The sequence below is a fragment of the Eschscholzia californica genome, unplaced genomic scaffold (genome assembly GCF_041429995.1).
Source record: "Eschscholzia californica isolate CP2 unplaced genomic scaffold, dmEscCali1.0.p SCAF_1, whole genome shotgun sequence".
Lineage (NCBI taxonomy): Eukaryota > Viridiplantae > Streptophyta > Magnoliopsida > Ranunculales > Papaveraceae > Eschscholzia > Eschscholzia californica.
The window spans coordinates 39,365,673-39,378,990 of NW_028238198.1; the positions used below are offsets into that span (position 1 = coordinate 39,365,673).

General features: G+C 35.2%; 1 protein-coding gene and 1 long non-coding RNA gene across 2 annotated transcripts; both read right to left on the reverse strand.

The window, feature by feature from the left end:
- Window positions 1-1,559: 1,559 nt before the first annotated feature.
- On the reverse strand, window positions 1,560-10,121 carry LOC147566738 (uncharacterized). Its single transcript, XR_015230539.1, has 8 exons — window positions 9,859-10,121; window positions 8,850-9,081; window positions 8,593-8,752; window positions 6,024-6,451; window positions 5,673-5,770; window positions 5,534-5,598; window positions 5,223-5,434; window positions 1,560-1,599 (listed from the first exon to the last, which is right to left on the reverse strand). It is a non-coding gene; the product is annotated as an uncharacterized LOC147566738 (long non-coding RNA).
- On the reverse strand, window positions 2,611-5,089 carry LOC147566739 (uncharacterized). Its single transcript, XM_086653271.1, has 3 exons — window positions 5,015-5,089; window positions 3,379-3,469; window positions 2,611-3,114 (listed from the first exon to the last, which is right to left on the reverse strand). The coding sequence occupies exons 2-3, from the start codon at window positions 3,466-3,468 to the stop codon at window positions 2,641-2,643; spliced, it is 564 nt and encodes a 187-aa protein (XP_086509397.1). The 5' UTR covers window position 3,469; window positions 5,015-5,089; the 3' UTR covers window positions 2,611-2,640.
- Window positions 10,122-13,318: the final 3,197 nt, after the last annotated feature.

Sequence of the window (13,318 nt, forward strand, 5' to 3'; positions counted from 1 at the left end):
TTACATTAAGTTGGTGTCAAATAAAGGTAGCATACTTCGAAAATCGGTTAATCACCACCATAATAGAAGTATACTCCCCCATTTTGGAAGGCCACTAATGAAATTCATACATACAAGGATCTCTCACCGCCTCAGTCATCTTCTCCTTTAACTCCTGTGTGTTCTATTTTCAGGATTGATCCATCTCCTACTATTTCCAGCCCTAATTGTTTCTGCTTCTCCCACCACAAACCTGATTATCCCGTTTTGGACTCGCGTACTTCACCTACTCATGGACCATATCGTCATTCGCGTGATCGTTATCCCCCTTCTACGTAAGGGATCACATATGTTCGAGCGCGACTTCGGCCCACTCCTCCTCTTCCTACCCATTAATGGACTATCTTCACTTCGATAATTTTAGTACCACTCGTAAGGCATTTATTTACAGAGGAAACCAAATCTTTTCGCTAAGCTATGGAGCCTCTCGCCTAGCGTGAGGCGATGGCTAAGAAGATCTCTACTCTTGAGGCGAACAAAACTTGGACTTTGACCCCTCTTCCTCCTGGCAAGAAGCTCATAGGTTGTAAATGAGTTTACAAGATTAATTATCAATTTGATGGTTCAATCGAGTGCCACAAAGTACGACTTGTTTCCAAAGGCTATACCCAGGTGAAAGGTATTTCCTTTGTTGTTAACTAGGCATAGCCCGTGCCTTCGGCACGATAAGAGTCTGATTTCAAACTTATTGTGTGATTACCATTCGTTTGAGAAAAAAAATATTATCTTCCATCTTTTTGCGATTGACTCATTTATATCTTTATCTAAAAGAGGCCGCTAAAACATCAAAAGTAGATACGAATATCATATGATATAAAGATCTACAGTTATCTGAGGATAGATGGAATAAATAAAGGAGAACAGTCGAGAGACAATAATGTGAGGAAAAATTATTTGGAAATAATAATCTTTCTAGAAATAGGTCGATTAAAATAACAGAAAAATTAGGAAACAAATTGTATATGTAGCATGAGGGTGTACTATAAGAGAAATTTTGTGGAAATGAGAGTAGGTACCAAAAAAAGCTGAGATAGGTCATAAACATCAAAACCTTAACAAAGTACTCCAACAAAGTGATTTCATGGATTAGGAAAATTTGCTCATCATCTTTAACAATTGGCATATGTAATACTATCAATAGAATTTGTTACAGATCTATATGGATCAATATTAAAACCAATTTGTAATTTGTTAATTTTTTTAACCTAATAAACCAAAAAACGAAAGGATAAGCTGTAAACTTTATGTACACCGACAAAGAAATGGAAGAAAAACACACTTTATATGGACGAAAAAAAATTGACAATTTTTTTGCCGAAAAGATGTGGCAAGATTCTTTTCAAAGTTTGATTGAATCTGAGTCGTTCATCTTTTAACAGTCAGAATCCAGTCAAATATTCAAAATGGACTTGCCACATCATTTCGACAAAAATTTGTCGAACTTTTTTGTGAACTGAGCATTCTGTTATACGAATCAGTGTTAAAGTATTACTTACAAGAGTTTAGTACTCTAAAATTATCAAAAGAAACACACAATCGTACACCAAGTTTCCTACTAAACTAAAAGAATTTGAATACGAGAAAATCCGAAACAAGATAGGAGTAAGTGAGAGATACACAACACTTCGTGTAAAAAAATTAAAAAGAAGGAAACATATAACAAAAGCTCCAATTCTTCATGTAAAGACACATGAACACCACCTGAAACAATAGTTAAAAAAATCAAAACAAACAAATGTAGAAGTATCAAAATTTAGGGTTCGGATATCTCTCTGCAAATAATAAGAAGCAAGACCCTGTAAGTATGAACACCAAATAATCAGAAGAAAGACACTTCATGATACGAAAAAACCCTAAACATAGCTTCAAACGTAGGTAATTTCATAATTGCATGTTAACAAAAAGAAATTTCCATAAGATTGAGGCTACAATTTGTAAGGGAGAATTACTGAAACCCCCCAACTCTGATAATGGCTTTACTGAAACCCCCCACTTTAATTAGTAATTACTGAAACCCCCCAACTCCGTTTGATTTAACTTTGATATTTTCAATATTACTTTCTTGCCCTCTTACGTTTTTCCCCCACTTCTGATAATGCCTCTACTGAAACCCCCCACTTTAATTAGTAATTACTGAAACTCCCACTTTAATTAGTAATTACTGAAACCCCCCAATTATTTGAAATGAATGGAGAAGATCAAAATGGAGGGCCAAGATGACACAAAATTATAACCGTTTTTTTTTTTGACAAGATGTAAATGTAAGATGAAGTTGTTGATTTCACAGAAAGTTCCCAACGATGGCATTCCATTTCTGAAATGTTTAGAATGTGACAAATTTTCTCTGGTTGTCCGATATTATATCGAAGAAAAGCAAGTCAAAATTAGGTATCATCAAAATTAGGTATCTTTTTTTGTGTGTTCTTAAAAAAGAAGATATGTTTCATCACCAAGCTCTACATAAGTTCCAACCATTAAACTAACATCCACTAATTTAACATCCATTTCAAAAACACTAACATCCATCCGACAAAAACTAACACCCATTCAATAAGAAAAAACCATCAATACCACTATAAACTACCATAAATTCCACAAAAACTAAAAGTTAAATGTAAAGTTATTGGACCTTGCACCTCTTGTTATGTTATGGTTAATAGAAACTTGAGCGCCATGCTTGGACGCTTTTGCCTTACCTTTATCCTTGTCAGCTGCTTTGGGCAATGATGTGCTACTTGATGCTCGTGATACTACTGCGGCTGCCCGTTCTAATGCTATTTCATTAAGAGAACGTGGTGGTGGTGTTGCTCTATGATGTGCAGATGGAGTTGGAGTGGCAAACTCTCCAACTTGTGAAGGATACCCAACTACGACAGGTGTACTATTTTTTGAGTTACTTCCAACAGCACCCCCTTTACAACTTCTGACATTATGACCAATTTCCTTGCATCTTGAACACTTTCTAAGTTTGCTTGTTGACGTTTGATTAGGTTCTCCAACAGACTTATATCTATTCACCTTTGGTCTACCTGGCTGCCTCCTCAATGGAGGTGCATTGACTGTTTCAGTGGTAGGCTGCATATTCAAAATATGAAAGAATAAGAAACTAGAAACCCTAACCTCTTTATAAAGGAAAAAAACCTAATGGCACAACGTAATAAACATCACAATCTAAGGCATTCATTCACATAAAAGGATCCCCACATAAAACAAAAGTCACTGAAAACAACACAATATAGTGCACTACACATGCTACTTAAATGATAAACAAATATGAGATATAAATGATAAACAAATATGAGATATAAATGATAAACAAATATGAGATATAAATGATACCTTTACCCACTCAGTAGAATCACCAATTGCATGTACACTTCCTTCATATGAATCTTTGTATGCCCCACATCTATATAGTGCACTACACATGCTACATAAATGATAAATAAATAAGCATAAAAGATAAACATAAGTATAAATAAGTAAGTAGGAAACCATACTTTTCGTATAATGCACCACCTAAATCCATCGGAGCACATACAACATGAATACAAACAAACTTTCTAAGTTGCCACTGACCACACGTGCAAGTCATGTTGACTACATCGACTGTCCAACACTTTTCAGAGTTAGTCAATTTAACTTCAGACTCATTCACGTTGGCCCAATCAATAGTGTACTGGCCAATTGTAGATTCCATTAACTCCACTTCTTTTTGCATCCTCGAGACCAAGAAATTATCTCTCCAATACTTACTATTTTCTCTCCTATTTGTATGTATAACTCTAAGCATTTGGTTATGTTTGATGAATAACACACATATCGGTTTGTTCCTCAAAAGTTTCACCCAATTATTGAAAGACTCACTCATTCCATTTGTTGTATGCTCAGACTCAGAATCTTTGTCATAAAATGTCCGAGCTTATGTATACTTCGATTCCTTTATCAAGTAGTCATACGTTTTTTCTTTTAATTCTCGAAACTTGGTGATGTACTTTTCGAAGTTTACCTCCTTGTGAGCTACACCTGCCCTCCACATAAGGCTCTGCACGGAAGAATCCTTAAGATACTTCCTAAAATTTGCAAACAAGTGTCGTGAGCAAAATCTTGAACAAGTCTCAGGAAACACTTTCTCTACCGCTACTACAATATCTTTTCCTCGATCACTCATAAATGTAATCCTCTTGCCCTTCAACATCAAATGTGGCTTCAGTATTTCAAGAAAATAAGTCCAGTTACCTTCATTCTCTGCATCACAAACCATAATTGCCAACGGGTACAAACCCCCCATTGCATCTAATGCAGTGGTCGCCAACAAAGTCTACCATACCTACCTTTCTAAAAAAACATCCATCTGGACCTATTATAGATCTGCAAGAGTTCCTGAATTTATGGAGTGAAAATTGGTATGCCACACAACAACACTTGAATTACCTAGTTCGCGTATCTATACCATATTGTGCAACACTACCACGATTGGTTTCTAGAATTTTTTCACACAATAATGGTACAAAAGCAAATGACTCTTCAAAACTCTCGTATATCCTATCTTTCATAAGACACCAAGCTCTATAACCTTTCATGTAATTGGTTTTGATTGTGTAATGTTTAAAGATGTATTTTTAAACATCTTCTAAATTAAACCCAGATGGACTCTCCCTAGCATGTTTCTCAACGGCATCTGCACAAAATACATAAGAAGCACTACTATTCTTCTTACCAACTCTATGTCTGCATGTATGCACATCATGTACCATCCTAATTTTTATTGTTTTTGTACCACGAATTTGAGATGCATACATAAGCCATGGACAAGGTTTTACATCATTAACTTCATGATTGGGTTTGGGTTTTCCGATACAAACATACCTTATCCTATCACCGTCATTCCTTGGAAATCTCATTTCAAATTTATTCAAGATAGCATATTTTTTAGCCATCTTTCTAAATATGCCAGCAGATGAGAAAACCATACCTTTTTTAAATGCAAGAGGAACTTGACTTTCATCAGTGAATTCCATTTCGAAGTCTTCCAACACCTCTGTGTCCTGAACAAAGTGACCAAACTCTTCGTCTTCTTGTGCTTAATCAAAATGAAGTGGAGGTTGTTGGGCATGAGGATTCTCATTCTCCATAGCCTCTTCAACCTCAACATCAGTTTCTGCTTCATCCCCCTCATCCACATCAATTTCTGGTCCATCTTCCTCACCCAATAATCCATTGTGAGCCCAAAAAGTATCTTCATCTTCCTCATCGACACAAATATCATTTTATCCCATTACATTGTCAGTTATGGGATCTATTTGAGCTTCAAAAAATACTGGAATAGGATCAGGAGGATCATCTACAGTATAGTCATCAATAGTTAATGAAATATCGATGGAAGTAGTAGCACCTAGTACAAGACAAAGACAAACATTTCAAACAATCTTACAAAACAATCTTATAAAACAAAACTATAATGAAATTGGAGAAGGGGAACAAAATCGATTACTTAATGGTGGTGGAGGAGGTGTTTCAGCCATTCTTTTACGAGTACCTTTACCCCCGATTGGGTTCCTGTTAGTCAAGCATGTTAATAAGCATCCTCTAACATGAAGCAAATGGAATCACAAATCAAAAAAGAAGCTTACAATTTGTAACTCGAGCTCATAATGTATGTCTTCACGAAGCTTTTAACCAAATCAAATCACTAGTAGTTCTAAACAAAGCTTGCAATTTGTAACTCGAGCTCATAATGTATGTCGTCACGAAGCTTTTAACCAAATCAAATCACTAGTAGTTCTAAACAAAGACAAATAGCAAATTAGATACACCCATTTAATAAAAAAACTACCATGATTTCATCAAATTATTACACAAATTATCAAATGACTCAAAGGCTATACTGCAACTTCCATTGTCATGATACATACACAAATTATCATGACAATGGAAGTTGCAGTAGTAGTTGCAGTAGTAGTAGTAAGATTGAAAACTAAAACCCTAAAAAATGGTTTCATGGAGGTGGGAGTGCGTTGGTTGAGTAGGGAGGAGGAGACGAGCGATTTCACGTGAGGTAGTGAGGGAGAAGATGATTTAATGATATATGCGCCCCCCGTTTGTAGTATCCGGCGCCCCATTTTCATGTACTTATTTTGGTCTGGTTTTAGTAAATGGTGTTTTAGTCATTTCAGTAATTCTAACTGCACAATGTCGTTAAATTAAACGGAGTTGGGGGGTTTCAGTAATTACTAATTAAAGTGAGGGGTTTCAGTAAAGCCATTATCAGAGTTGGGGGGTTTCAGTAATTCTCTTTTGCAAGTTTTCGTTGTTGGACATGGTGTTTCATACCTATTGTTCAGTAAGAGAACAATTTCTCCATCTTGACAATTCCCATCAGTAGCAACACCACTACACACCATCGAAAACCCTAATATGATGAAATAAGAAATAATAAATAATAAGGATTTTTTTGTAGGAGTTTTACATGGAATAAAGTAGGTTGGAAAATGCTAATCTGCCCTACTTTCTAGATTTTTAGACTTCTTTCACATAGCTTAAGGGGATTTATCCCAAATAACCAAAGTTATAGTAAATATCACTAATAGAGCTTTCCATATTAGAGAGAAAAAACAATTAACTTTAAGGTACTTGGCTATTATCTTTGACCTACAACTATCTACAAGCTCATTTATCATCATTTTATGAAATGATTGTGCTTTAATCTCTCTCCACGGTTTCATAGGAATTTCAAGTAGGCATTCGACGTGTGAACTGAACTACATTTACTGTTTTACAATGTACATTTGCCTTATGAGAGATAAAACCTAAACACAAAAAAGACTACAGTACAAAAATTTAAATGAAGAACTGAAAAGGAAGCCACAAAGTAAATTGTACTCCTATTTTTCATGAATTAGATCCATTAGTTTGAATTTGAAGAACAAATACACAGGGCCGGCCCAAGTAGTTTGGGGGCCTAAAGCGAACCAAAATTTGGGGCCCTTGTGCAGTAACTATAAAAAAAAATTTACCGTCAATTTAAATTAGTACTAAAAGTATAAGTAAAAAATATAAAAATGGATTATAAACTTTATAAAAAGTGCATCCAATTTCCATACAGAAACGAGCTAAATATGTTTTGAAAACATTCTTCTTGCCTTTTGAGATGCACAAGCCACTTCCTATCTTGTCTATCTACATTAGATAAATGTCGAGTATAATACGTCGAAGACAAGCGTCTCTTAAGAGCATATTTTGGAAAATAATCTTCATCTCTTAATACTCTAATAGGTCCCCTTTCGACTAACAAGTCCCTTAATGGTTGATCAATTGTTATCCAACTAGCCGGATCACTAAAATCTTCATTAGTATTCTTGTTCTTGATATCTTCATCAATGTTCTCCTTCGCTAGTTCCTCACTAACGTCTTCGTTTCTATGTTCTTCAGGAATAGTTTTTTTTTTTAATGTTCTTCATTTGTATTCTGATGACCAACGTCATCACCAACAATTTCTTCGACCATATTTCCATTACAAGATTCTTCAATCACATTATTAGGTTCTTGTGTGGAATTATTCTCAGGTTTTTTAGTTGTCGTAAAATACTTATTTAGAGAACTTTCTTGAGATTTTGCTGATATCACTAATCTTTTTTTCTTTTCTCTCTTAGTATGTCCTGATTCGTATGTACGCTTCATTGCTACACTAAATATCAATGAAATAATTTAAGTATAATGTCAAAACTTAGACATAAAATAGAAAAGTTTAGACCGATAACCATTGTCTATCAAATAGTCCAATTATATAAATTCAACATCATATAATATAAAAAAACATCTAGTGTAATAGTTACAACAATTATTTTACATATTTGTTGCATAAAAAATAACATTGAAAGATCTAATTAAGACTTACATACCTTGTAGTTGGTAAAGTCGTAAAGATCCTATAACATAACCAATAGAAGATGAGTACACTGTAGAGACAAAAAAATTAACTCACATAACAAAATTTAGAAAGAGAAAGAATAAAAAATAAGGCTATTGAGATGAAAAAGGATGGAAAGAAAGAGAAGAAAGTAGAAAAATTAAACATACCAGGAAGGCAGGAAATTAAATAATAGTATAATACTATAAGACAAAGAAAGATGTGAGAGAATGAGAGAGTTCAGTGGGACTTTAAAGAGAGAGGGTTTTAGTTTTAGGTTTAATAAAATAGAAATTGGGTGAAGCCTAGGTTACTAGGTTTCCTTTTCAAATTGGGTTCTTTCTTAATTGGTTTGTTTATTAATTGGAGGTAGGCCCACGAGTCACGTGCAACTTCTCTTAACAATCCGAGACGCGCAATTCTTCTCAGGAATGGCGGACTAATTCAAACGGACAATTGTTCTTTAACTTTTTCCTGACTGTGTGCCTATAAAATTTATACCTTTGGGTCCCTTCTCCAAAATGGGGCCCAAAGCAGCTGCTGGGCCGCCCCTGCAAATACATAACCGAGCTTTATAAAATGGTTGGTATCTGATGAAATCAGCACAAAAATCAATGAAGATTTGAAAGGATGATTGAGCTAACCCGATGAAGGTAGTATGACATGATTGAACAACTAATTGGTTGCATAGATCATAACATTCCTTGCCCAACTCCTATTTTGAGCCCTGGTGTAAGTACTTTCAATATTCGAACTTCATCCCTTAAGATGTGCAATGGAATAATAAAAATATCTTGGAGTTCACTGAAGAACCAAGTAAACAGATTATCAATGAAGATTATCTCTTGAAACTAAGAATCATATGGTACTTTGCATGAATCTAGATCAATATCGAACTTGCCTATGATTGGCCCAGAAAGAAGTCTTACGATTTTAACAATTTGAGGGACTACAAGTATAACATTCAAATATCTTGTAATCATGGCCATGCCACAAATATCTAAAAAGTGAGACTCGATCAAGAATCTTGTAAGAAATTGGTGGATACCAATAACTCATAAATTTGTGATAAGAGTATCTCATTACTGATATCAACTGATTAAGTCCGCCATTACAGGAAACCACGAGATATCCTATAAAATGAAACGATAAAAGTTACAAGATCAAATTGGTAAAACGTGAGAATATAAAATGAATTGTTTGACATTAATCAAAATTATTAACCGGACACTTCTATAGCCACTTTAGGGTATATGATACTTCATATATAACAGACATCAAAATTAAGGGTCAGGGAACTTATATTGTCATAACGGTAAAAAGTATCAAAAAAAATAACGAAAATAGCGTATTCTAATTGAGAATAGCCATATGGATCTTTAGGAAGATCCTTAAAAGTTTGTGCTTTGAGCAACTAATACAATAGTTGTATTGCATATAGCAGTGGCATATATTCCGAGAGACCTAAATGAAAAAAGCATTCCCTAGTGATCCAATTTCCATTCTCATGAATCTCATCACTTGTTCCTGCTAGAAATAAAAATGGAGAATCCCATCGATTCAAGATGAATAAATATAAATGGTATAAATTGCTCATTTCCCTAGTAATAAGGACCAACCACTCACATTCCAGATGAATAACTCATTTAATTCTCGGCAAGTGGCTTCATGTTAAGATTTTGAAATAGCTTTTGGTGGAACATAAAATCGAACTTACTTAAATAAACCATAAACTGGTTACTAATATGACCCTGAATATAAAGATTTTGAACCACATAAAAATTAGAACTTGAAAGTAAAACCCTAATAGATATGAATTTAGAACAGAAAGAATATCATAAGAAGAATAAACACTAGAAGATCATAAGAAAAATAGGCACTCCATAAACCCCAAATCTGGAGAAACTTACATGGTTTAATTTTAGGGCAACTAGAACAGAACTGAAATAGAGTTTCACAAAAACATATTCATTGATGAAATTGAATGGTAAGCGGTGAAGATTGAATCGATTGTGAAGGTGGGAGAAGAAGGGTTTTGGTGAGCAATGAATGAAGAAGTTTGGTGAGATAGAGACAGGGGAAGAAAATGAAATTGAGTAGGGGAGAGGAATCGATCGTGAATGTGGTAGGAGAAGGGTTTGAGTGTGGAGAACCGTTGATTCGACTGATGCCACTAAATCTGAGATTGGTTTCAAGAGAGCGGATTCACTGAAAAGGATAACCTTGTCATACATTACGTGGATGCCTAGTCAGCAATGGGGCATTAATTTTGTCCTAGTCATCATTAACAAGTCTTGTTTTGTTATATAGATTACTTAGGGTAGTTCGTGAAGGGTACGACTTCCTCCCGTATGGACGTTGTTCTTTGTGTCCTTCGGTAACTAAAAAATATTGGGCATGGTCTCCTTTTATATTCGTCTAGCTCTCATGCTATACCAACTCAAATTGGCAAGTTGTTCCTGATGAGACATGAAAATGTCCCATCTGATTCTCTTAACTCAGGCTAGTTAGTCTTTTTCGAGCTGTTACTCTCATGAATTGTGTGTTTCTCTTGTTCAGGTGTCCTCTACGGAGTTGAGCTCGAAAAAACAGATAAAAGGGGCATTTTGGTCAATTGTGATCCTGGAAATTTTGGTCAACATTGATGCTCGGTTGAAAAGTGCAGTCCATGACGAGTCCGAAGGTGAAAACAGAAGTCAAATTGGAGTTCGTATGAGAAAGTTAGACCAAGTCCAAGTTTGGGTCAAAGCTACAACATCCAGAGACACGTGGCGCATATCCGGAACGTTAGTATGAAACTTTCGGTACAACGGTGGGCACGAGAGGGACAGGTTTCGGGATCCACTCCAGAAGATGATTCTGTGTATTGCGACAACGGTACTACGATGCTCCACACACGTTCCAACAAAATTGGCTGCAACATGTGCACAACGAATCCATCTAACGGCGGTGTCAATTTAGTTCGTTGATCCATGATACACCGTATCAACCCTACTGGCAGCAAATCACGTCTTGAATGGTCGCTGCCCATATTTCTGGGAATTTGGTAGTTATTTGAAAAACAAAGGAAAGTAGCGAGAGACAAAATCCGATATCTCTCTCTAGAATTCAAACATGACAGTGAGAGAGAGAGCTTGAAAGAGAAAGAAATCGAAGAGGATACGGTAGAAGATTGAGAGAGAGCTTGAAAGAGAAAGAAATCGAAGAGGACATGGTAGAAGATTGAGAAAGAGTTGAAATGAAGATTCGACTGGAAGAAGGAAGTTCTGTCTCCTTTTTAAGGGGGAGATTATTTTTCTTCTCGGAGGGAAGAAAAGACAGAGAGCAACAAAGGGGTATCTCGGTTGGGGTCAAAGATCAACTCCTCTCGAGCTCAAAAGGACAGTAAGATTAGAGAGAGAGAGAGAATTCGAGTTTACTGTTTTCTGCTTCTTCTTCTTATGATTCTTCTCTTTGTGAGAGAGAGAAGATCAGATTGAAAGAGTAGAGAGAGAGAAAGCTCCCGGTTTGTAGAGAGAGATGGAATTAATTTGAAAACTACATTAAAAACATCTTTTCTTCTTCTTTTATTACTGTTACTGTTAGAAAGAGAAAGAGAGAGTACATTACTGTGTTATAAAGAGAGAGAGAAAGGTTAGAGTGAGTAAGAGGGAGAAAACAATAGAGAGAGAGAGAAGAACCAGTTGAGGAAAATAATTTTCTCACCAGGAAATCGTTTCCGGGAAGACGAGAAAATTATTTTCCCTGAGGGTGCGTTTGGCAGAATTCTGGGAAAACAGGAGAAAATCGAATTTCTTAAGGCACGTTTGGTTGCAACAAGAAACAATTTCCAGCGAGAAAAAGTTTAGTTTTCTTTCATTCTCTTTTATTCTTCATATTTATTTAAATCTCGATCATGATTAACCAATACTCTCCATCTAGGGTTTTACGATGAAACCCATTTTTGATCTTTTAGAGATATAATTTTTATTGATTAACTCTTGATTAATGCTTCATAGTTTAATTCGTTTTAGTTTGATAAATAGATTTTCTTTTCACTATTTATACTTTTCGATTTGATGCATCGTGCTTATGTTAAATCATTTGACGGTTCATACTTATTAATTGATAAATAGTAGTTTAGAGATTTATTTATTTAAAATAAAATGATTACATTGTTATGTTTTATTCGGTTTTAACGAAAACATCTCCCGGAATTAGGATAGTTCATTATCCGAAATTCTGAGTTATAAAAAAAAAAAAGAGAATTAACCATTTTAAGTATTTGTTTCTAAAGGTTATTTTATGTGGTGAATTTCTAAAATCCTAGGTCCTCTCCCCCATTTAAGTTCGTTGTATCATAATTTGTTTTATTAATTTGTTCGTTATTATTTTATCACCAAAACCAAAACCATTTTCAAAATCGTCTTACTTCCAAGTCTTAGAATAGGTTTCACTTAGTCTCTGAGGAACGAACCGGTCTTACCAGAAATTATTACAACTTGACACCCGTGCACTTGCGGGTGTAGACCTATTTAGGAAACTTTTTAGACCCATCAGTTCCCTTACCCGTCGCTCCGCAATTGGGTATTTTATTATGCTCGGCTTGAGCCTTCTATTTTGGAAATCCAAAAACAGTCGACATTTTATCGTTCTTCTGCTGCAGCAAAATATCACGCCTTAGTTGCTCTGACTGCAGAGATTTGATAGTGCCTTCGTATTCCCATTCCTAAACTATTTTTGGTTCACTGTGACAACATGACCTCTATGTATATAATAGTAAATCTAGTTTTCCATAAACAAAAGAAACATATCGAATTAGATTGCTGACATTTTTACCAACCCACCTTGTCATGAACAATTAAGTCCTTCAAGTTGGACTTGTGTCAGATTTCTTCTCGCACTCCAACTTGGGGGAAGGCATTAGATGTATCCAAGGTGTCCTTGGACAAAGGCCCAACCAGCCACATGAGAGGGGCAACCCCCGACCAGATTCAACTGCCGCAAATGCTTTAAATTTGACGATTATTATGTAATTAGGTTTAGAGTTTTATAATTGTAAATATATATGTATATATATAAATATACTTGTATTATTCATTAACAATATATTTTGTCCAAGTTATTATATTGTGCCTCTTTATTGTTATTTTGTCTCTCCATTCCGATCTTAACATAGCCACAATTGATTCCACTTCACGATAGTGTTTCATGGGATTGGGTCAAAGCCCCAATAGCTTTTGAAAAATAAAGTTTGGATCTCCTGCAGAATATAAATGAGTTGCACGTCTACAAGCCAGTTTCCTGACAGTAAACAAATGGGAGTTACGCAACTTGGTTTACTTTACACGATGTTTATGGATTTGACATTGAAGAAAATCTCGTCCTGAT